Raw genomic sequence first — 25653 nt, 5'->3', positions numbered from 1 at the left:
CCTCAACCACTAGCACCTGCATCTCTTTTCCTGAGGGCTTTGTCTGGCTGCCAGAGCCCACCCTGGGGGAGTTAACAGTCCCTGGGACTAAGTAGACCTCAACATTCCAGTGGTATGCTCGTAACAAAACCTGAGTTGTAGCGTTCATTTCTGTGTTGTCAATACTTCTACCATGGCTGATCTCAACCTGCCAACCCAACATCAACCCACTCACAAAATTCCTGAAAATTTAACAATCAGCTCTCGGAGCTCTGATAAACAAGTTACAACATGCCACTGCACACCTCGGGTAGGTAAACTCTGCGGTGCAATTTTACACTCTTTTCCAGAGTTCCCTAGCGGGATGAAGGCCTGGTTTCCCACAAAGCTAACTTGCTTGTTAAAGCGCTCCGTGCCCTATCAGTGTTTTCCGGGATCACCTCCCAAGTAAATTGCTTTGCCTCAGGCTCTGCCCCGAGGGATCCCAAACTAAGGGAGAAAGCTATGCACCTTAAAGATAGACTGTCTGGGTTTAAATCCTGGCCTGGCCACTTCCTAGCTGTGTGTGTGATGATGGGAAAGCAAAGATGCCTTTCTGTGCTTCAGTGTTCTTATCTGGAAATCAGGGATAATAAATAATTCCACCTGACAGGGTTGTCGCAAGGACTCTAATTCATGCAAAGTTATACCATCAGAACCTTGTACATATTAGGCACTTAATGAACTATAGCTATTATTATTATTATTATTATTATTATTATTATTATTATTATTATTAAACAATTGATCCAGGAAATCCACTCTCTTGACAAAGCCTAGACTTACAGAACACTTTTATCTGCTTAAGAGTCTTTTCCCTTATTTTTTTCTAAAATTAATTGATTGATGAAATCCCATTGTGCTTGACATTGCTCCTGCCACATTCTCAAAATAGAACCCTCTCAGCACAGGGATTTCATGTAATGATGCATCTGGGGTGCCCATTAGATGCATGGATTAACCACACATCCAGACACGAAGGTCTCAGAGGAAAGCCTGCAGTACAGACTGTCTGCTTCCAGATGAGTCAACACGGTATGCCTGAAAATCTTCCACAAGTTCCAACAACAGGGAAGAACGTGAAGGCACACTCAAATTCACCTCCTGGGGCCCAGTAACACTCCACATCACAAACCATCCCTCCTCAGCAGCTGAGACAGAGCTGGGGGACAGAGTCACTCACCCTGAGCACTGAACTGGGTCTCCTGCAGGACGTTGATAACGTCATCTCTTGGAGGTAAGCGAGGAAATTTTTCTTCCAGGATAGAAAGAATTTCCTCCTGCTTCTCTGAGATCTTCTTGGGTTCCATGGTCATCCACTTGAAAAGGATGCTACCTGAAAGGCATGAATAAAATCGCCTTTAAACTTTCCAGTCAAGCCACGATGGGGCCCAGAAAAATAAATGTCTTCTGGTCTCTCAATCTCTGCTTCTACTTCCAGATTCCAGATTCCAGATTCTTGCCTGGGCCTCATTGTGTAACATTCAAGAGACAGTTTTTAGAAAACCCTTCAGATACTGTCTGTCCTGCCTCATTGTTCTCTGAGTATTAATCCCAACAACTGAACTGACTATAGCACACTTTATGGCAGAGTTATACATAAAGGAACAAAATCTGTCTCTTTCCCCCACCCCACACAGATACACAAAAGTGATAAACATTGGTTTTAAATGATTTTAGAATGGGAGTTAATGATAAACTATTTAAGGATATTAAATATGATTTAATATTTCCCTTTAATAATCTCTTTAAGAGATCACAGAGAAGACTGTTTCCACTCATCATATTGCTGATTTCACATAAGAACTTCCTCCTTTTAAAAACTAAATGAAGGGAGATCAGCTTGTGCTTTGTGAACACCTAGAGGGGTGGGATAGGGAGGGTGGGAGGGAGACGCAAGAGGGAGGAGATATGGGGATATATGTATATGTATAGCTGATTCACTTTGTTATAAAGCAGAAACTGACACACCATTGTAAAGCAATTATACTCCAATAAAGATGTTAAAAAAAAATTAAATGATTTCATAGCCTCAATGTCAGCACCAAAGGAATCTGATAAGGTAGTGAACCTCAAATCCACTCCCAATCTTCCAGGTACCACACAGTTTTGAAGTTATTTACTAATATCTAATTATAAGGATTCATAAACCGGCTCTAAATCACGGGTTTCGATTACAAAGTGATTTGATAATACAAATGACTGACCTCTCACAAACTCCTGGAATTTCTATGCATAATCTCACCTTGAAAGGGAGGAGTTACCACCTGTCACATCTCCTTCCCCTGCATCCTGAGGCCAGACTAACACAGAGTCATGGGGGAAATGGAAGTTTTGCTTAATGATGAATGATTAAACTCTCTAAAAATCCTCAAACTTATTGATTAATCAGGCTGTCACCATCTCTCTAGCTTTCAGTGTGGCCTAAATGATAATATAGGGGGAAGGAAAATAAAGAAAGTGGTAAGAATGTAAAAGGAGAAATGAAGTAATGAGTGAGGGAAAACTATGGTACATAATCTTGCCATCTACCTGGAGATCTATAGAACCTAGAGAATAGATACACGTTCACCATTAAAAATCCTGAAAAATCCCAAGCAAGTCATCTGGCCTCTCTGTTCCTATTTGCCTATTTTAAAAATAGAAATAATACTGCTTTCCCAGCTTATAAGGTTATATACTAAAAATCAATAAATGTAAACATCATAATGAAAAATAAATACTGCCAAACATATTTAAAACATCTCATTCATTCATTCATTCCTTTAGCAAAGAACTACTGAACACCTATTATAAGCCAGGCACTGTGCTAGATGCTAATGATTCATGACTGGACTAGAGCTAGCCTTGTCCCTTGAAGCTTATAGTAGTTTAGGAGATACAAAGAAGTAAACACATAAATTTTCAATAGAAGGGGGATAAGAGATATTGCTGAGGAAATACACAGTACTCTGAATCTAGGCAAGAATTTAGGAGTCAGAAAAGGTTTCCTAGAGAATGAGTTAATAAGCTAAGCTGAGATTTGAATGATAACTAGGAACTTACGGCGAAGGCAAGGTAAAAGGGACATCATGACCCAGGTAGATCATATGCAAAGGCACTGAGGTGGGAGAGGATTTGGCCAGTTCAAGAAATGGAAAGAAATTAATTAGAACTAGAGAGTACAGTCTTAAAGAAAAATTTTTGAAAAATCAGGTTGGAGAGGTAAACAGGGCTCAGGTCCTGAAGGGCCTTTCAAGCTATCTTAAAATTTGTCTTTCATATTCTAAGGGAAATGGAGAGTCACTAGAATTTTAAGCAGGGAGAGGCAACATGCTCGAATTTATATTTTATAAGACTCACTCTGGCTACCATGAGGAAATGAATTAGACAAGGCATACTGGGAGAATCAGAAGGCTGTTTTAGATGAGAACTAAAGAAGGAGCAGTCAGTATGAAGGGAATTGAACAGATTCAAGGCAAATTATCATTTAAAGATGGGGCGGGGAGTAGCCAACTGGATTCTGAATATACCCTTTGGTCTGACAATTCTGACATAAAACCTGAAATATAAGGATGATTTTTACACTCTTTGTTAAGGCAATGGTGAATCTAAATTTCAGAAAAGATCTTCATACGTTTGCCAGATTACTTGTTCCAAGAACAAGGAGAAAATCTAGATAAATTTTTTGGGAAAAATCTGTGAAGGCATCAGAGAGTTACCCAGGTGACTATCTTAGAAGCTACAATCCTGGAGAGAAAGTAAGTGCAAAGAGGTAAACCCAACATTTGATGTTGCTTTTCCCCTCTGAGTGTTTGCTAATTCATATTGTAGCCAATCAGCTGAGAAGATTAGCAGATCTAACAGCAGTTTCACAGGAGTAGGGAGACAAAAATTGGAGCTTAGAGCTCTCCACAGAGGAATCTTAAATATCCCAGGTTTTGAGATGAGATCCCTGGAGAGAATGTCCCCACATCCTGGCATAAAGATTGGAAAAATACGGTCTGCAGGGCAAATATGACTTACTGCCTGTTTTTATAAATAAAGTTTTATTGGAACACAACCACACCCATTAATTTACATATTTTTCATGGATGTTTTTGTGCTTTAATGACAGGGTTGCATAGTTGTAACAGAGACCACAGACCTGCAAAGTCTAAAATATTTACTATCTAATCCGACACAGAAAAAGTTTGCTGAGTCCTGCCTGTAAGAAAAGGGTGAAGCAAAAATAGACCAGTCTTCGTGAAGCCTGAAATCCTGATTTGAATCAGCTCAAACACAGAATAGATTAAGTTTATCTGACACTCTTCTAACTGCCTTAGAGGTGCAAAAGTAAATCCTCTCCATAGCAAAGGAATTTCATCATCTATAGCATCATCTCTACATTTTGCATATACATATTCAGCATTCAGTAAAAAATTACCAAGCATAAAGGAAATATAAACAAATGAATGGAAACTCCAGAGGAAAAAACTCTTGAGAAAAAGAATGGAAACAGAATCGGGGGAATAAAAAATTAGCTGGAGAATTATAGAAGAGAATTAGAATCTATAAATAAAATGTGCAAAAGAAATTTTAAAGCTATAAATTTAATAACTGAACAAAAATATCTGTAAACAACAGATTATAGCACGGAAAAAGTTAACGAATTGAAAAATATCTTAGAAGAAAATATCCACACTGACGCATGGAGAGAAAAATGGATAAAAATATAGAGATGAGCATAAGAAACATAGGTGACATAGAAAAAAGGTCTAAGATATATGTAATAGGAATTCCCCTTGGAAAGGAGAGAGAAAAATGGGCTGAAACAATATTTGAAAAACAGTGGTCAATCATTTTTCAAAATTAATGAAAGATACTACTCTAATACTTGAGATAAATTATGAACCCAAATCAGGATAAATACAAAGAAAAACACCTCTAGGCACATGACAGTGAAACAGCTAAAAATTACAGAGGGAAAAAGTTTTAAATCAGAGAAAAAGAAATATATTACTGTCAAAGGAACTACAATAAAACTGAGAGCTAATTTCATCTAAAATGATGAAAATCAGAAGACATTGGAATTACAGCTTCAAAGTGCTGATACAAAATAATTGCTGATGTTGAATTCTATACTGAAATATAAGAAAACAATGAAGGCAAAATAAAGACATTTTCAGAAATATAAACTGGAAGAATTTGTCACAAGAAGAACCCACACTAACAAAACAGTAAAGGCAGAGGGAAATTATTATAGATGGAAGCAAAGAAATGCAGGAAGGAAAGAACACTGGAGAATATAAATATGTGGGTAAGAATAAATCAATATTCACTGTATAAAACATTTATAATATGGAGTTTAAAATATATGTGTAATTAAAATACATTTCAAAAAAAAATAAAGAAAATCTTAGTAAAAAAATAAAATAAAATACATTTCAATAATAACAAATTGCAGAATGAACTAAGTAGAGATAAATTGCTCTAAGGCTCTTGGATGATCAGACAAGTGGCAAAAATATCGATTTACAAGAGATTTTAATGGTATTTTGTAATCTTTATTATAATGCTAAAATAATTTTCTAAAAAAGAATTCATAACTAATAAGCTAATGGAAGGAAATGTAATAGTAATACATTTAGTATTATAGTAAATAATCCTTATTTAGTGTAATAGCAGTAAAGAAATGAGAGGAAAAGGGGAAAATGTGAGATAAATAGAAAACAAATAGCAAAATGACAAATTAAACCCAAATGTTAGAGTAATTATATTAATGTAAAGAGACAATTAGTGTTCAGTGGGTATAGAGTTTCAATGTTGCAAGACGAGAAAGTTCTAGAGATCTGTTGCACAATAATGTGAATATGCTTAACGCTACTGAACCGTACACCTAAAAATGTTTAAGATGGTAAATCTAATGTTATGTGTTTTTTACCAACAACAAACAAGTAAACAGACAAAGTACTTCCATTAAAAGACAAAAATTATGAACCTGAATTTTAAAAACTACAATAGCAATATACTGTTTAGAAGAGCACACCTTAGATATAATGATATTGAAAAACAAAGTAAAAGAATAGAAAAAGATGTAACATTGATATAATATACTATTATTAGATAAAGTAGACTCTGACAAGAAGAATTACTTGAAATTAAGACAAATATGTATTTATTATTAAAGATTCAACCGTCAGGTAGATACATCAATCCTAAATTTATATGAGCTAATAACATTACCTAATAGCTTCTAAATATGTAAAACAAAAATTGGCAAAACTGGATGAAGAGTGAGATAAAAACACAGTCTCAGTGGGAAATTTTGCACACACATCTCTCAGCAACTCTAAGAACCAGCAGGAAAAAAAATCTGTAAATATGCAGAATATTTGAGCAACGTGAGTAACAAAGTTGACCTAATTAACGTAAATTGAACATTGTTATCAACAATGGCAGACTATACTTTCTTTTCTAATACAAATGAGACATTAACCAAAATTAACTACCTGTTGAGACAAAAAAATCAAGCCTTAACAAATTTCAAAGGATTACAATCACATAGTTATATTCTATGGCCATCAGGAAAATAGTCTAAAAATCAGTAATAAAACAAAACTAGAAAATTTCCAAATGTTTGAAAAATAAACAATGCACTTCTGAATAACTCATGGTAAAAGAAGAAATTACAGCATAAATTACAATATATTTTAATTGAATGATAATGAAAATATGACATTTAGATTTGTAAGATGCAACTAAAGTTATGCTCTGAGGAAGTTTTACATCCTCAAAAGCATAAGATGTTAAAAAAAACTGACAAATTCAACTAAAAAAATGTATAAGGAAGGATATAATAAAGGTAAGAGCAAAACTTAAAGACACAGGAAAGAAACGTATACAGAAAATAAAACAACAAATTGATGCTTTGAAAAGACTAACAGTTTTTTAAAAACTGTTCAAGAAAAAAAGAGAGAGAAGAATGGTAGAAGGTATAATTTTCCAGTATTAGGAATGAAGCGTGACATACTACAGATTCTAATGACATTAAAAGATAAGTACAACGTTAATAGATTTTAAATTTTAGAGGAAATGGACATTTCTGGAAAAACTCAACTTGCCAAAGCTGGCAGGAAAAGAAATTTAAAATCTGGATGGTTTTGTATTTATTTTAAAATGAATCCATAGTTTAATAGCCATAGTTCCACACATTTAAAAAATACTAATTTTACACAAATTCTTCCAAAGATTAGAAAGAGAAAACACTTCCCAACTTATTTTCTGAATCCAGCATAATCTTCATACCAACACTCAACAGAAACATTACAAGAAAGAAGTAGAGGCAGGTCTCTCTCATAAACGTAGTTGCAAAAAAGTTTTTTAAAGCTAGTCCCAAATCAAATTAGCAATATATAATAGGATATTGTATTGTCACCAAATAGGGATTTCCTAGGAATTAAAGGACAAGTTAACATTCAAAAGTTAATTAATATAATTCACCATACTAATAGAAGAGAAAAATCAAATGACCACTTCAGTAGATGTCAAGTAATGAAACTACTTGATAAAATCCAAGATTTAATCATATAAAATCTCAGCCAAGTGGAAATAGAAGACAATTTCCTTAATTTGATGAAGGGCATTTGTAAAATCCAAATAAGGAAAGCAAACATTATATTTAACTGTGAAATACTGAAAGACTTCCACCTCGAATCAGGAATGAGACAAAGATGTCTGCTATTTCTATTTCTATTTAACACTTCAATGTGAATCCTAGCCCAGAGAAATAACACGGGTAAAAGAAGCAAAAGTATAAAGAAAGAAAAGGAAGAAATAAAAACTGACTTCTTCATAGATGGTATGTGTATGAACTTACAAATGAAAATACAAATGAATTATTCATTAATACAAATGAATGAATTAATTAGTAATACAAATAGTAATAGTAATACAAATAAACTTAAAATAGTAAATAAATTTTGCAAGGTTGATGGATATAAGGTCAATAATACAACCCTTGTATTTCTATAAACAATCATGAACAATTAGAAAATCAAATTTAAATTAAAAAACTGTAATAGCATCAAAATATAAATATTTAGGAATAAACGTCACAAAAATGTGCCTGGCTTACAGTCAAATCAAGAATCCAATTTCTTCAATTTGGGGATCTTAATTTTAAAATACATAAAAAGGCAGTATTCAGAAATTAATCTAACAGATATTGCACTAAACAGAATCCTACACAACAATTCAATGAAAAGAAACTTCTGACATTATAATTAGGTTTACCTTGACAATTAAAAAGGAGAAGATGTTCTGATGTAAGTAGGAAAAAAATAACTCAAAAAATGGTCACCATACTGAGTTGTTTTTACTGCAGAAGAAAGGCTATGGCCCAACTTTATCCAAGAGACTCATCTATAGCAAATTTTTCTACTTCACTTTAGAGACCCATTTAGTGACATACTTAGTTAAATATCAGTATCAGGATGTGGAGCAGCCAAAGGCACCTCTTCGCAAAATCAAACCTATTTTTGGCATAAGAGTTGACAACTTCCAGCAAATTCAGCAGAACTAAAAAATACTTAAATCCATATACATGTACCCAAATGCATCCCAGCTATTCACAGGCCATTGGGGATTAACGACAAGCAACAGAGAAAGCAATTATAATAAAATAGTAACAAACATTTCATTCCATTAGAAAAAAAACCCAACCACATATTCTTTGTTCAAAAGAATAGAGAAGTGAAGGACCTCTTGCCAAAAGCAACTGCAGTGCATTAAGATTAAACATGATCTAATGAAGTCAGAAGTTGTTTGGGGAAATCATTCACCACAGTCAAGGCATATTCTGCATGATAAATTCTTAGCAGAAAAGAAGGGATTTTAAACCTCTTTCCTGTTTCACCTGGGATCATTTTCTTTTTCATACTGAAACAAAAAAAGTTAAAGGATGAATAATAGAGAGGGGCGCGAAGGGAGAAGGAAGGAGAAAAAAATAGAAAATACAACTTAGCTTATATTTTTGCCTGAACAGTGATAAAAAGGGAGCATATTATTCAAGTGTTTAGTAATCTTATAAATTTAAAATGTCTGAATTTAAGAATAAAATTTATCTTTATATGGCAAAAGAAATAATTAACACTCTAAGGTTGAGGAAATATTCTGGTTTTATATCTTGCAGAAAAAATAATTTCTTTCCCCTTCCCCCAACACAGGCCATCCCTCTTCCTAAGCAAAACAGCCGCTTAATTCCTTTCGGACTTTGTAACCATTTTGGGAGATGGATGATTCACTCTTTGGGCAAGAGAGAAAAGAAAAAAAAGAAAAAAAAATCTGGCTCTGTTCCTTTCCTATTTTACCTCCTTAAAAGGATCTTTTTGAAGCTGTTAATCTAGGCTACGAAAATAGCAAGCAACAATTCTTTATTAAAGTTCAAATGGAATGACCAACAGAAGGAGAGAGTTGTTTCTTTAAAACCTAGGGCATAGTTTTTCCACGTCCTAAGCTAAGAACAATTGCTGTTATCTGTTTTACTATTCAAGTTGTGGCTCTGTCAAGGCCTTATACACATAAACATGAAAGGCCGGGTGAAGTGTGGTTTTGATGGAAACCTGCCTGGTAATCAGTGGCTGCAATCTCATCATTGCCAGCTGGTTCTGGGAAGCACACACACACATATGTGGGCACACGAACCCCCAATGCGATGATTCAGCAATTTAATGGACCTTAAATTTGGCAATTACCCTCTAGTAAACATTTCTGCAGGAAATAAAAGAATACAGGTTGAGGAGTCTGGCAGGTCTATAATTTTTTGCTTTTGGTACAAACCCGGGGCATAACCAAACACCAACTTTAGGCCACCATGACTGTATAATGTGACTTTTAGATAGAACAGGTTGCAGCTTGTTTGAAAATGAAAACAATAAAATCTTAGAAGCAGGTACTAGGAGGGAGAAAGTAGGAAGAGGAGGAGATGAAAAGAAAAGTCAGAAGAAAAGAAAAAAACCAAAGAAACAAGAACCACAACAGCAAAAACAGAGATGGGAAGGGGATGAAAAGACACATTTCCAAAAATCAGGGTTACTTATGATCTCATCTGAATGAGCACATTCTTTTCTTAGACAAATAACTTCTTACACAAATAATTAGAAAGTAATCTCCGTAAGTAAATCTATGCCTTTTCAGATGAAAGCGAAGCTAATGATCTGTATCCTGAAATTTCTAAGTTTGAGGTATGTCCTACTAAAAGACAACAGCAAGACCTAGCTATTGTAAGAAGTATTAATTCAGGAAAACACAAATTATGTCAACTTTGTTAAATCCCCTACGGAGCCTGAACACACATTAGCCATGGCTGGGTCACCTGTTGACATTTATCCATAACTCTCCTGCCAAGGTCCATATGATAGCATGACAGGGGAGATTATTAGATAAACACAGCAGGTTATTTCTACACTGGCAACTTGATACCTACTTCTGATAAGTATACAAACGATCTTTTAACAGCCTCCATAATAATCAGGTTCTATCTCCATATTTGAATATAATATTATCCCATAATGCAAACATTTTGATATACAGCTACAGCAGTGAGTATAAGACTACAAAAGATTCCAATATGACTGATTTTAAGTATTAATATCCTGTATTTAGAGAAAAATATCAGCATGTATAGAAAAGAGATTTGGAACAGGAAATAAGGTTACTAGACAAGATGAAGCTGATTAAAACCATCCCCATACGCTGACTGAGGAGCAGAAAGTGTGTGATGCACTCTGCCCAGCTCCTGTATAAAATGCTGTTACATATGTGAAAGTTGGAGGATGCCTATGACTATTAGGCGTCTTTTCAAGAAGACTGACATAAGGAAAAAACCTTTAGACTTCGATATTCTTTTAATAAGGAACTGGTATATGTGTTTGTTTTAGTAATAATATGAATTTTACAATTAATTATATTTCTATTTTTTCATCGACTCCAGGAAGCTCATATTCAAACTTTCAAACAGAACACCACTTTTACTCCTCCAAATTTATTTATTTGTATGTTTCCTGACTCTGACCCTTTTTTCTGCTTTGTTATATTTACATGCATTTTTGTAAGCCACTTCAAATATTCTGTGGAAGAAGAAAGGACACAAAAAATAAAATAAATAAATAATAGATGGATAGATGATAGATAACTGACCTATGCAAATAGATACTACATTTAATATAAATATAGAGATCTAATAACAACGAGAGTATATACTCTATGATTCCATCTATATAATATACAAAACAGACAAAAACCAATCTCTAGTGTTATGGGGGACACATAGGGGCGGTAAAATTTAAAGAAAAGCAGGAAAGTGTGTGCCGTAAAAATCAGAATATTGGTTACCCTTACTTAGTTGGAGAGGGAGTGAGTGGTAACGGGGAGGGGCACAAAGCGGTCATCTTGTTCTACTTCTCTACCTGGTTAATTGTTAAAAGGGTGTCCCTTTTGTGATATTTCACTGAGCTGTATATTTATATTTTTATATTTATGTTTTGTATTCTTTTCCGTGCATGTACTATACTCCATGAAAGGGTTAAACTTATACATATAAAATGGACAACCAAAAGATGAAAATAAAAACAAATGTTTGCAAAATACGAAAACAAGGATTTCTAAAAGCTAAAAAAGTAGGGGGTTATTATTGGAAGAAACAATGTTCAAATTCCGGACATTAAGAATATTGTAGGGGTGGGCTGGAATGAAATGGAAATTACAATATCATAGTACCAATTAAATCAATATAGTCATAAAAACAGAAACTATATAAACAATCTTGCAAAATTCATTTTATGACAGGATTTATTGAGGGTCTATTATATGACAGGCACTGTTCCAGGCACCAAACATAAGAACAGTGGAACAGTAGGCTCCATCTTTTGCTCATTAAGGAACACACAGAAAATTAGTTTTTTTTTTCAGCCTACCAGGCTAAGAGGCATACTTAGGGTCCTCTCCAAGGACTGAGGGGATCAATATCTTGGCCCACTTGAAAACCACTTACAGCACACCAGTGTGCCTCAGCATGATGGATTTTAGGATATGATCATGGGAATGAAAGGCAAAGAACAATCAAATTGATTAAGTACTTAGTTTGGAGTATATTCAGATTTTTTTGGCACAAAGTTTATAATAATATATCTTCCATAGAGGTCCAATTGTTCTGTTTTTAAAGATTCTTTCAAGCCTTGACTGTAAATATTTAACCCTCATGACATCTGGAAACAGACATTTTTCAAAATTCTTTATGGCAAAGGTGTGTGTAGAAATTTGCATCCCTTCAAGACCTAGAAGAATGCATAATACATGTTCTAGACATGTGTATCAAATTAATGATCATTTTGAGCAACCCAAAATACAAATAACGTAGCTATTTCCAGAGAAAACCCTTTAGAAAGAATTATGTTATGAAAATAATGAATCCTAAAATTATTTACAGGCACATAAAAAAAGTTCCCTTTAAAACTTCCCTGTAGGTTTGGTGTTAATACATGATTGGAAAACTATAAAATCTAAGTTTGAGTTTAGTGAACATAGCAAAATTCGACTTGATTCCTTTCTTATATTTATTAAAGATTCAAGAGGCTTTAAAAATTGGCCCATTGCCCTTCTCACTCTGAACATTTCAGTTACCTTTTTAAAGTCCAACTCCTCGGATCATAATCCTTCCGTTCCCTTTTGGCCAAACTGTTCAGTGATGTTTCACCTCCCCTCCATGCAATGTATACATGCATATGCACACGCACACACTTTGGTCAAAGGTCCCCAGAGCCCTCTTTCCACTATAATAAGACACCCATGTCTACTACCTCCCAGGCTTCAGTGACTCTGTCTTCCTCGTGACAGTGTCTGTATCGGCAGTCTTCACAGGTAGCGGCACTGTACCCGTTCAAATTCCAATTTCCAAGCAACAAGGAAGTGATGTCCCTATCCTGCCAGCTTCCCAGTGTCACCTCAAGCCCAAAGTTATGAAAAATATCTGATGATAAGAAAAACCAAGGTCCTTTACCATAGTTCTAACTCTTGGTAGCTTTGAAAACTAAAACTAAGGTAACTGACAAGAGGGTCCGCATCCCTAATTCCCTAAATCTGAATATCATCATCATCACGGTCAACAACAAAATCATATCTTTGTTCCAATGTACTGCAGTTCGATATTATTTTATTACTTATAGAAAATCATGATGAACGATTCCTTGACTACATTTCTTTCCTACTAAACAACACGTGTATTTTTTTGAACAATAAACCAAACTTCTTAGTTTGCAAAATGTTTAAACAGCATATTCTCTAGTGTTTGCCTGCACCACATATTTGCACTGCCAAACAACTTCCTTCTAGGCCGAGATCCCCGATCGCCTTTATTTCCCTTCTGCTCTGTCATAAATAAATGATTGCGCTTACTTAGTTTACTTGAAGGCACAGTTTCCCAGAGAGCAGTTTTACACATGTCCATAGCCAGAAAAGTATTTAAAACAAGTTGACTGGGGCCGTTGGTTCTAAGACATTTATCGGAACTATAAAAGTCTAGGACCTTTTTCTCTCCAAATTCGGGTAGAAGTAGAGGAAACAAAGGAAAAAGGCCTTAAAAGAGTTGTCACATATTCTTGGGCTTCTCTTTCCTTTTTTAATTCTTTCAGCCTGTTAATCACTGCTTTTCACTTTCCTATGTCAAATACTTCTGAGAAAAGTCTTTGTCTACCATGTTCAAGACGGATTGTTGGAAGGAGAAAAAAAAGCTTTATACAAAACCCCAAACTGCCCTACACAAGACAATATGGAATTTTTGTGGTTAATTTTGTGGCACCAAAGTCAACTGACAATTTCCAGCTTGGAAACCACTTTTTAGAAGCAATGGGCTCCACTGAGGAAGATGAAAGAGAGATGAGGGGGATAATTGACGATGGTGTGCTTAAAGCAGGCTGGTGAAGGTGGAAAACACTACATGATGGGGGGAGAAGGAGGTGGCAATTTGACCATAAAAGCCCTGCACAATATCACCAAAACGAAGGTGTGTAACTTTGCCATCCAAGCAGTACTATATAAACGAAGCACGTGTAAGTACCAGCAGATATTTCCACGTAGGTGTGTGGAATTCTGGCCCATATCCACGCTGTCCTGGAGCAAGAATCACCTCTGGAAGCTGTTAGATGGCCACAGGAGCTATTCCCGCTCCCCAACAGAAGTGCAGCGGGTCCATTTAATATGCTGATCTGGAGCAAGAGCAAAGATCCTTCATGCCTATTTCTAAATGCACATTTTTAATATTCAATATAATGCTACTCTTTAACAAACTCTTTACTCCCTGCCTCTCTGATGAAGCTTCCCGTGGTCTTGAAAGGGATTGTTAACCCAAGAATGAATCGCACTCTTTCTGCATGAGCGAGTCAAGAGACACTCCATTAAGCCTTCCAGTATTTAATAGAAAGAGTCATCTCTCACCTCTGAGCAGATGAGCCAGCTGCTCGGTGATGAGGTCGGGAGCCTCCTGGAGAATCTCTTTCACCACCAGAGAGGAGGAAGACTCTCGGTACTCAGACCCGGCATCGCCCTGCTCAGCTGGATTAATGACCTTGACGACTGCTGATTCTAAAGTTTTGTCCTCACTGTAAAGCAAATGGAGGAGAGGAAGAGGAAGAGATATGGCATGTTTTCTTACTTTGTGGAATTATTTAACCTCTGCTTCCACGTCAGTGACCTCCTCTCAATAGCCAAATACATAAGTAAATTCACATGACTTATTCTATGTGTTGTCACATTTCAACTAATCACCTCCCCAAGAGTCTTAGAAGACCTGCACACCTTAGTACCTCTTCACACCTCTTGTTTTGCTGTTGGACGTAATAATAGCAACAATAATAATCATTGTTATAGCTAATATTTACTGAGCTTCCACTACAGGTCAGACACTATAATAAATACTTTCAGAGTGTTATCACATTTTATACCATAAAATGACCCTATTCAATGGGTTCTATTAAAATCCCCATTTTACAGTGGGGGAAAAAGGCATGAAAAGGTTAAGAAACGTGACTAAAACAACATGGGGAATATAACCAATATTTTGTAAAAACTGTAAATGGAGTGTAACCTTTAAAAATGTATAAAAAATAAAATAAGATAAAATAAAAGTGACCAAGGTCACATAGCTAGCAAGTAGACTACTTGTATTTAAACTCTATCTAGTTCCAAAGTTCACACATCCAGTAATGGTGCTGGAGAAAAAAATACTACTGGCTTATTTATTTCCACATCATTCTTTTTACATGAGATAGAGCTGGCTTTTATCAAAGGCAGGAAGAAAGATGTGGATAAAACTGACTGTATTCTTTCTGTCTGCCAAAAACCAAAGAATGGCAATGAAGAAAATAATCTCAATTTGTTTTTGAAAAACATTCTATTTCATAAACAATCCAAAAGCCAGACTTCACAACTTCAGTCTCAAAACCAGCATGGTTTCCATTTTAATTGATAACAAAACTCTCCCTAAGATGTTGACTGAAACACATGTTTCATAGTTCACTCCTTTGGCTTCCTGCATTGTTTTTGTCCACATCTACTTGTGTTACTAGTTGGTTTGAAAAAGTTAACACGTACATTTAGTCAAGCATGTGATCATCCTAAACGCTAATAACCGAAGTCAGTCAAATAACCTATGAATAACTCTCACCCAGTTGTCAACAACTGATCGATAAATGTTATTCAAAAGAATTTTGTGTGTTTCAAATAACATGGGGATAAAAACAGCCCCACACAGGCAGATTATTTTCCAAACTCTTTACAACTGAATGAACTGCATGACTGGCACTACAGCGTATTCATACCTAAAGATGCTTCCTTAAGAAGGTTAGATTAAAAATTAGATACTTGTACACGTTTTTATTTCATGTATACTAAGATCAGTGTCCACTGGTGAATGTCATCAATGATTAGCAAATTGGCAAAGTGTGCAAAAAAACTATCATCTCAAACTACTGGGATGTTTAACCGGGGACTCTTCACTCATTAGCAACAGAGAGCTTATCAAAATAGGACTCTTTGCGACGGGCTGTAAGGTCCTTGAAAGCAGGGAATTTGTCTCATTCCTCTTTATGTACCTGTAGATTCATGTACCAGTTAGCAACCCCTAAGTACTTATTGAAGGAAGCAGAAGACCCATGTTCTCGTCCAAACTCTTCTACTAACTGCATGTGGTACTTTGGGCAAGTCATTTGCAACACTGGGTTTCAGGTTTCTTGTCCATAAGATAAGGAGTTCAAATTACATGAACTATCAAAAATCCATCCTGCTTTTATAGTATAATGCTATGAATAAATGAGCCAGTGATCAAAGGGCTTTCATAGCCCATGTACATAATTTTCCATTTCACTACTGAGATAAGAATCTTTCAGTTTTACTCAGTGTTTAATTTCAATCTTCATTATACATTTTCAGCAACAATACATAGGACTGTCGCGTTGCTATAAGAAAGTGTTTGAAATGATTTAAAATTATAATTTTGGTCTATTTTACAAGAACTTTCCACTCAGAGATGTCATATTTGAAATGCCAAAGTAAAAACAGAGAACTGGCATAGCCTGAATTTTGACGTAAGAGAAAAAACACATTCCCTTTCCTGTGAATGCCCTCGGCCTTTAATACATCTCCCTAAACTACAAAAATCCTGAACAAGGTAACACTTTGCGAAAAAGAACCTTTGTTAAAAGATCAAACCTCCCTCCAGAACCTCACGTGAAGCCTTACCTTGCCAGCATGTTGCTGCCAACAAGTGTTAGAGATAACTTCCCTTCATCATTTAGCTGATGCAGATTAATTTCGTCTCGGAATATGTGGAATGATTCAGAGATATTTAGCTCTTCTAAAATAAACCTTGTCTCGGTGAAGTAGCTGAATTCAGTTCTTGATATGTTCAGCACGGGCAAACAGAGAACCTCAGGTGGGCTGACCTACCAGGAAAAAACGTTGACTGAATCACTGACAGCAGCAGCAGGAAAGAATACAACTACATTTTCTCAAACCTGAGGGTAACTGGAAGAGGAACGAAAGTCCTTTGGCCTCGCTAAACCACTTGACATTCATAACCAGCTTTTTCTGAACCCAATTAGCAGAGCATTTTCCATGGGTAAGTGGCCCCTAATTTTTTTTAACCTCTTGTTACTCCACATGAAACTTCTCGTGCCTTTCTTGAAATATTTTATGTCTCATTGCACCCCTTCCACGATTGAAAAATATACATATACATTCTCTTCTTCATAGGAAACAAATTCACATGTCTTTATGGAATCAGCAGAAAATTAGAATGATTACAGCAGGATAGGTCAAGACTGTGGTGACACAGAAGGCCTATATGACCCATCTGTATTAGACGCCTGCCACTTGGCTCTAGCCAATTGTTTCCATGCAAAAAATTCAGGTCCAGGATAGGTAAATCTTTCAATTACTCAAGAAAAGCTAGAAATCTTGATGTGGGGATATTATCAGTGATGTTTAATTGTTACAATTAACTTTTTAATTAAAAATACTGTGTAGGAGGGGAATTCCCTGGTGGTCCAGTGGTTAAGACTCCACACTTCCAATGCAGCGGGCACGGGTTTGATCCTGGTCGGGGAACTAAGATCCCACATGCTGCACGGCAAGGCCAAAAAAAAAAAACACTGTGTAGGTTAGTGAAAACTCATATGAGCCAAAATCTGGCCCACAGACTAGCAGACTGTGATTTTGATTAATTTCTTATATTATTTTTAAAAATCTTATGTTAACAAACCTCTTAAAAAAAACTGTAGTGATGGGGGAAACAGGAGATGGGTAGACGTTCGAGAATTTCAGCTTCACAATAATAAACTTATTTTTCCATAGGAATTTTTAAAATGAAGGTGCTTTTAAAAATGACTACGAGTCTATAGCAAAAAACCCTAAATATCGCTGAGAGAATGTGGGGTTTGGGAACACTGAATTTTTGCATAAAGTAAATGGCCTTTGTTCTCTCGTCATCACCAGCTCTGTCACAAGCCTAGTATTTATGACACAGTTTTAACATCTTTATCATCCATCTCCCCTTCCTAGCAGGGATTTTTGTCTTTTTTGTTCAGTTATGTTTCTCAGTGCATAAAACGGTCTGGCACAAAGTAGACTAACACATATTTGTTGAGTGGAATAAATGAATCACCTACTGCTATGGTATACAAAGCACAAAGCCATTCCAACAAGGTGGTTTTTATTCCACCTGTCAGGCTAATACAGAATCACAATCGTGTAATAATTATTAGCAATTTATGCATAGCAAGTTGTTTTTCTTATTAATTGATAGAGTTATATCTAACTCCTGATACTGAAACTTGAGTCAAGAGCCATATGGCCTGAGCCTATCCTGGCAGGACCTATTCTGGAGTTGGAGTCAGAAAAACCAGGTTCTAGCCCCAGCCTCTGCTGTGTGACTTTGAGAAAGCTATTTTTCTTTCTGAATCTCAGTTTTCCCCATCCATAGAATGGGGCTTACCTACCAGAGTGAAAAGTATTTAAACAGTCAAACATGTGAAGCTGCAAACTCTGCCCTTCTCCTATGTGTTAATACTCTGAGAGGGAGTAGCCAGGTTCTCAGGAAAAATCAAAATGGAGATGCAGACCTGTGATGGGGGCAGGGTCCAGTAAATTAAGAGGAAGACACAGATATTTAACAAATTCCCAGTAGGTGACCCATCACTAATTCCATATTGGTCCCCATGCTTAGTAGTGAGCCTTAGAAGAGGGAGAAAAGAGGCCACACATCTCTTTATCTATTTTACTGTTACAACTAGTTTTCTCATTCCTTTTGTTGGATGTTATTATATTCATTCAGGACACCATAGTTGTTGGTGGTGGTGTCATTATTATTATATAATTTCCTTAAGAGTCCATGCCATGGTCAGTCTAAAAACCAGTCTGGTTCAGTCAACTCTACATTCTCGAGACAAGCAATGCCTTTTTTCTAGAAGTCAAAAAACCCAGTTAAATCATTAATCATTAGAGAAATGCAAATCAAAACTACAGTGAGATATCATCTCACACCAGTCAGAATGGCCACCATCAGAAAGTCTACAAATAATAAATGCTGGAGAGGGTGTGGAGAAAAGGGAACCCTCTTGCACTGTTGGTGGGAATGTAAATTGATACAGCCACTATGGAGAACAGTATGGAGGTTCCTTAAAAAACTAAAAATAGAACTACCATACGACCCAGCAATCCCACTACTGGGCATATACCCTGAGAAAACCATAATTCAAAAAGAGTCATGTACCAAAATGTTCACTGCAGCTCTATTTACAATAGCCAGGACATAGAAACAACCTAAGTATCCATCGACAGATGAATGGATAAAGAAGATGTGGCACATATATACAATGGAATATTACTCAGCCATAAAAAGAAACAAAATTGAGTTATTTGTAGTGAGGTGGATGGACCTAGAGACTGTCATACAGAGTGAAGTAAGTCAGAAAGAGAAAAACAGATACCGTATGCTAACACATATATATGGAATCTAAAAATAAATAAATAAATAAATAATAATAATGGTCATGAAGAACCTAGGGGCAAGACGGGAATAAAAACACAGACCTACTAGAGGGTGCACTTGGGGATACAAGGAGGGGGGGTGGGCTGGGACGAGGTGGGAGGGTGGCATGGACGTGTATACACTACGGGGCGTGAAGTGGATAGCTGGTGGGAGGCGGCCGCGTGGCGCAGGGAGATCAGCTCGGTGCTTCGTGACCACCTAGAGGGGTGGGATGGGGAGGGTGGGAGGGAGGGAGATGCAGGAGGGGGGAGATATGGGGACATATGTATATGTGTGACATTCACTTTGTTGTAGAGCAGAGGCTAACGAACCATTGTGGAGCAATTATACTCCAATAAGACGTTTAAAAAAAAAAAAAAACAGAAAACCCAGTTAAGGCGGGCAGTGAGGGGAGATAAATTAGGAGTTTGGGATTAACAGATACACATTACTATATATAAAATAGGTAAACAACAAGGACCTACTGCATAGCACAGGGAATTATACTCAGTATCTTGTAGTATCCTATAATGGAAAAGAATCTGAAAATCAAGAGTACAGCAAAGTAACTGAATCACTTTGCTGTACACTCGAAACTAACACAATATTGTAAATTAACTATACTTCAATAAAAAAATAAATAAATAAGAAAAAATCCAGTTAATAAGATTAGTATTCAATATGCATGTCTTAACACAGACACATTTCTCTTCTCATACCAATTAATCTCCCTTGTAAAGTTTGGCACATTTTAAGATAAATTTGATAGAAAGCTGTATGTAAATATAAGAAGATTTTATCTGGCATTTTTGTCAGCTGCTGCCCTAAAGCCATTCTTGCCACCTATAGCTCATTCTGGAAGACTGAGTTTCATGTGAATTTAAATCGTTCTAGATCAGCTATGCATACTCTCAGAGTTAAGGATCCAAACAAAATTGGAATAAAACAAATTTGACTCCAGAAAATTAAAAACTGTGTGAAATCGGAAATAGCACTGAGACACTCATAATGTACTTTTTTAGGCTTTAAGGTGAGCCATTAACATGGGCTGATGAATTTATGGAATGGAAATTTTAAAACAGTTTATTGCAAGAAAGGTCTTTTCCACCTCTGGCCCAAGGGAGATTATTGCAACTGAGAATGACCTTGCTGTGCAAAGTCAGGCTAAAAGGCAAACACAGAATATAGATGTGACATGTAATACCTCTATTACTGAAAATTCCAGCCAGTATGCTCTGTACTTCATGTAATGTTCACACAGGTTATTCTGCACATATTTTTCTACTGCCAAAGGCAAGATTATCCAACAAGGATGGTAAAGGAAAACAAGAAATTCTGAACCTTACTTTTGTCAATTCTCTGAATTTCCATAAAAGTAATCAACTATTATAAAATTTTTAAATTTTTTTTGAAAAAAATTGATCTTATTGAAATAATGTTTTATGCAGAGTCAGTAAAAAATGACTAGAACAATGCCTAACATGTAGTAAGTGACCAATAAATATTTGTTGATTAATGGATTATAATACATTATTCTCTGCAACAATAAACCAGAACATGAAAATTTAAGTTTCCTTGTTTTTCCTGAAAATGTTTTTTTTTAAAGTTATATCATAATTCAAATAAAAAGCATAATCTTCTTTTCCCTCACCTTGTCTAGAAAGTAAGCATATGTGAAGGCAGAAATGAGAGAATCCAGGTCACACGATTTATGTCCAATAACCACATGGACCTTCTCCAAGCGTTTGCTTCGATTCTGAAACAAATCCAAATAAAACATCACAATTTAACAACAGATTAATATAAAGTGGATATTTTTCAATCTTTTTTAAAGTATGCCTTAGCTATATTCAGACAGTTGCAGAAATTCATAAATGTATAATGAAGTTTTATTTATATAAAAACTGCACAACATGTTTAACATTCAGAAATGCTCATTCAAATTTTAGTTAATTGTCAGGAACAGAAAATTGTTGGTTCGAAACCTTGGGAGCTTCCTTGGGTGAAATCTGAAACTGGCCCCCATACACAGAAGGCAAGGGGAGATTGAAGAAAGAGGCAGGCCACTCCAGATAGGTGGCAGGTTCAATAAGCAAGGGAACTTACTTACAAGGCTTGTCTTGGGCGGCCACAAGACAAGTATATCTCCACACCTGCCCACCAGAATCAAAAGTTTATATAGAGGCCTTAACTGGCTTCAGTGATGTATGGTCTCAACAACACATTGCTCTCTCGAGGCTGTGTCCTTGAAAATGGTTCCCACTGTGTGATCAGTGGGCAGATTGTACCTTCCAAGGTCAGGGGAGGGGGTAAGGAGACTTCAATTGCCAGGGTCTAGCTCTCAGGTCAACTGGCAGTCATGTCCTCTCAACGACCTCCTCCAACAAAAATGTGGTTTTATTAAGATCATCCACAATCTAACTTAATATGAACTGTATCTCTGAGTCATAATTTTTTAGTAAAAGATTATTTTGGTCTAAAGAGCAGTTCCATAGTATTCCATATCACTTCCTTATATAAGATGTTCTTCTCACTTTGAGAGACAAAGTGACTTTTTTCATATGTCCCTGGCGTGCAACACAATTTGGTAGGAATTTATTTTTTCCTGCCACATTTTGGGTGACAGGATATGCTCTCTCTGCATTACATTCTATCAGTTAGCAAATAAAAGTTGTTGTAACACTTTTCTTCCCTCCAGAGAGAGGACTCTGATGAGTATTATTTCTCTAAAAATACAAATCAGTTGCTATTAAAGAGTGTATATTGTCACCTCTCTGTAAGAGAATACATACTATTTTCTTTCCTGGCTAACTCAATACTTCCTTAAAATTCCTTTATAGAAGGCTGACCTCCTTATAAAATACTGAGTTGGAATTGCTAAAGAACTAATCACTTCCAGAAAATTTCACAACAAAACTGTCCAATAATGATGTGTAACCTAAATTGACATCTTTATAGTATGTCATAGACGATACATATGTATACTTCCCTCACTTTTCATCCTTTGTTTTAATTTCTTTTTTTAGGACTGACTAGAAAGCCAACTCAATTATAGTACTGCTCAAAAAACCTACATTAAAAATCCACTGTTCGTGACCACTTCAATAAAAAAGACTTGTTATTCCGTTTTCTGCAGAACAAAGGTAAAGGATTATTTAGTAACTTACTAGGTCTCTTACAATGTGTTGGTAAGTATAGGGAATTGCCATATCAGACTCAGAAACTAGTTATTCAACAACCAAGTTGTGGCCCAAGGAACATAATAAAGTAAATCTCGGAGGAGGCTTAGTCAAGAGCCTATCAACGTAGAGAATGATGGCAGGATCAATATTGCAGATGAGTCGTCCAGTATGCAATATTGTTAAATTAAAATAAATGTATATATTTTTAAATATATTGACATCTTGATCTTTAGTAAAACAACAGGATTTTAAAATGCTATAAACTCTCTGAAGATAATTACAACCACTGCCCTCCCATCACCATCTGTAGCGCCCATTCCTTCCTCTCCCAGCTTCCTTCCCTCGAGCTCATAAATTTATAGCTAGCTCACTTGTACTTTTTGAGGATTCGTCGAGGCCCAGTTCTTACTCTCAAAGGCAGACTGCTTCCCCTGTGCAAGACTGTTAGATATTTTAGAGGTATCTAAAGAAATTTGGCTAAAAGGAATTACACTCCATTACAACACAAACAAATGCATTAGGAATTCATATTACTGTAGACTGTTGTTCTTCCGAGAAGCTCGAAGGTCTAAGTAGACATTACCTCATTTCTCCTCCCATATCTCTTGTAAAACAGACAGTAAGAAGATTAATAACACGTTTTATAGGTCAATAGAGTCTGTGATAGGACCAGGATTGTTCCCAGAACCCATGATCCAGTACAAAGAGCCCTGTCTCTTCTGCCCTTCACCAACCACTCCATAATGCCATAATGACTTCAGTATCCACAAAATGAGCAAGCATGGAGATTGGGGGAGAAAGACAATGTTAAATATGCCTTCTAAATACAGCAAGGCTTCAGAAAATTACAGCATTAAAATGACCCCAAAGCTGACCTATCTGCTTTCTTGTCTAGGTTCAGTAATTCCTAGGCACGGCTCTGCATTCAACACTCAACTTGCACGAAAGAAGACATGGGGGGAATAAGAAGACTTGTGTGTCAATTCATTTCAAAGCCCAAGCCAATCATTAATTAGAAAAAGAAAGGAACTAAATAGGATTGTGAACCCAAACATGTTGGACCAATTTTCACAATTTGGGAATCATCTAAAATTATGATTTATTCATCCTTCTCCATTTAAAGAGAAAAAAGCACGTATCATCTTACAGATCAGGCTGTAGAAGATCCCAGTACAAATCTTTGAGGGTTACTTTTAGTGCCACATGCCTCTCTTCATGCTTTCTTGTTTGTGTCTTCTGATTCCCCCTTCTTCCCACACATCCAGTTCTCTAAGAGTCATGACTTCTTCTGGCACCATTTACTGTGTCTGCCATCTCCAGTCAATGCCCCAGCCCCCAGGCTCCAACACTATCTTCTCCCCAGCACCCACCTCCATCAAAATGTACCATTCTGGTGCCCATACTATCAGGGATCTATCTGCTCCTTCACTATCAATTCCAATAGAGAGTCCATGCCAATGAGTACTCTTGGGTTAATGCGTTACCCACCAAGGTAACGTACTTTCATTTTAAAGAGACCTTCCAGAGATTATGCCACAATCCAAAAAGATGACCAGAAATTTCAGGCTGGCTGAAAATGCTGGACAAGAAAAAAGGGACCTCGCAACAAGAAGGTACCTTTGGTGACTACCAATCAGCCTTAAAAATAGTAGGCTCAACCTCAAAAAAATCTTAGATGTTCCAAAGTGCCTGATTCCTACCCAAACCCACTAAGATATAATTAGAGTGTAGCAAAAGTCAGATATCATAGTAACCAGGCTTAGACAGTTTCCTGCCTGCTTGGAGGAATAAAACATGAAATTAGTTATATCAATCTTAATATCTATGTCCCTTGATACAGTTCAAAGTGGAGTTTAGAGTATTCACAAAGAGACAAATTATGCTCAAATAAAAGTGGCATATGTATAATTTTATCAATTCAATTAATCATTGTCATTCAACTAATAAAACCCTGTTTGTGCCAGGCATTGCACTAAGTCCTGGGGATACAGCACTGAACCAAACAGACAAAAATCCCAGTCCCCATGGCACTTTTATTTTAGTGCAAGGAGATATAAAGAACCAGTAATTAGATTATGATGAATGGAAGAGGAGGGTGCCCTGGGATGAGGCTCACTGAGAAGGTGACATTTGAATAAAGACCCGAAGTGAAGAAGTGGGACCTCCAGTTATCTCAGGCCAAGGAAATAGCAGGTGCAAAGGTGAAAGCATGCCCAGGATGTTCAACAAATAATTATTACCTAGTGTATACATTTTCTAAATGTGACTTTGTAAACTCCTAGCCAGGAGTGAATAGATCTGGCAAGGAAATAGCCATGCCCTGGTATTGATACAAGCACACCAAGCCTTAAGGAATCTCAGGAGACAGAAGATTCATCGTTACTACCTACACCCAGTGCTGAGCAAGCCCAACACAAAATGGAATCTTGATAATGGGTTGAAATAGACACTATACTCAATTTATACTATACCTTACACTTCTGAATAGATGGACAGAATCTTTCCATAATCAATGTACAAAAGAAAACATATTGAATATGCCAGTATTCCAGATCACAATTTTAATATGCTTTCAAAGTGTAAATCTATACCTCACTAAAATGAGACTCCTTAATGAAGTTTACTTCTTACCTCTTTTTAAAAGCAGAGAAATACCTAAGCATTCAGATTCAACTGCCCGTGAAAGCAAACTGTACTTGTCAGGCAAAAGCACTTTCAAACACACCCACAGAAAACAGACCTGATCAGAAAGAGCCTTGCCTAAGCTCAGCCTCCTCCGTCAATTTTTTCATAACTCCACCCTCTGAGGCACAAAGCTGCTCCTGCCTGGAACTTTCACATCCGGAGCCCCACAGCTAACCTTTAGTCAACAAACCCTTGCAGTACAGTTATACTATGATTTCTCCACACCCATCC

At 36.3% G+C, this 25653-nt stretch overlaps 1 protein-coding gene across 2 annotated transcripts in view; it reads right to left on the bottom strand.

Moving 5' to 3' along the window:
* Window positions 1–25653, bottom strand: part of PRUNE2 (prune homolog 2 with BCH domain) — a 258015-nt gene that overhangs the window by 187515 nt on the left and 44847 nt on the right. For both annotated transcript variants that reach the window (XM_068551791.1, XM_068551792.1), the window contains exons 2-5: window positions 21207–21311; window positions 16768–16970; window positions 14467–14630; window positions 1202–1354 (exon numbers count right to left, since the gene is read on the bottom strand). In XM_068551791.1, the coding sequence (XP_068407892.1) occupies window positions 1202–1354; window positions 14467–14630; window positions 16768–16970; window positions 21207–21311 (625 nt within the window). The remainder of the gene's footprint in view (window positions 1–1201; window positions 1355–14466; window positions 14631–16767; window positions 16971–21206; window positions 21312–25653) is intronic.

This window comes from Eschrichtius robustus, chromosome 10 (genome assembly GCF_028021215.1).
Source record: "Eschrichtius robustus isolate mEscRob2 chromosome 10, mEscRob2.pri, whole genome shotgun sequence".
In the NCBI taxonomy this organism is placed as follows: domain Eukaryota; kingdom Metazoa; phylum Chordata; class Mammalia; order Artiodactyla; family Eschrichtiidae; genus Eschrichtius; species Eschrichtius robustus.
The sequence above is the reverse complement of the archived record's forward strand: the minus strand, read 5'-3'. Positions and strand labels throughout refer to the sequence as shown.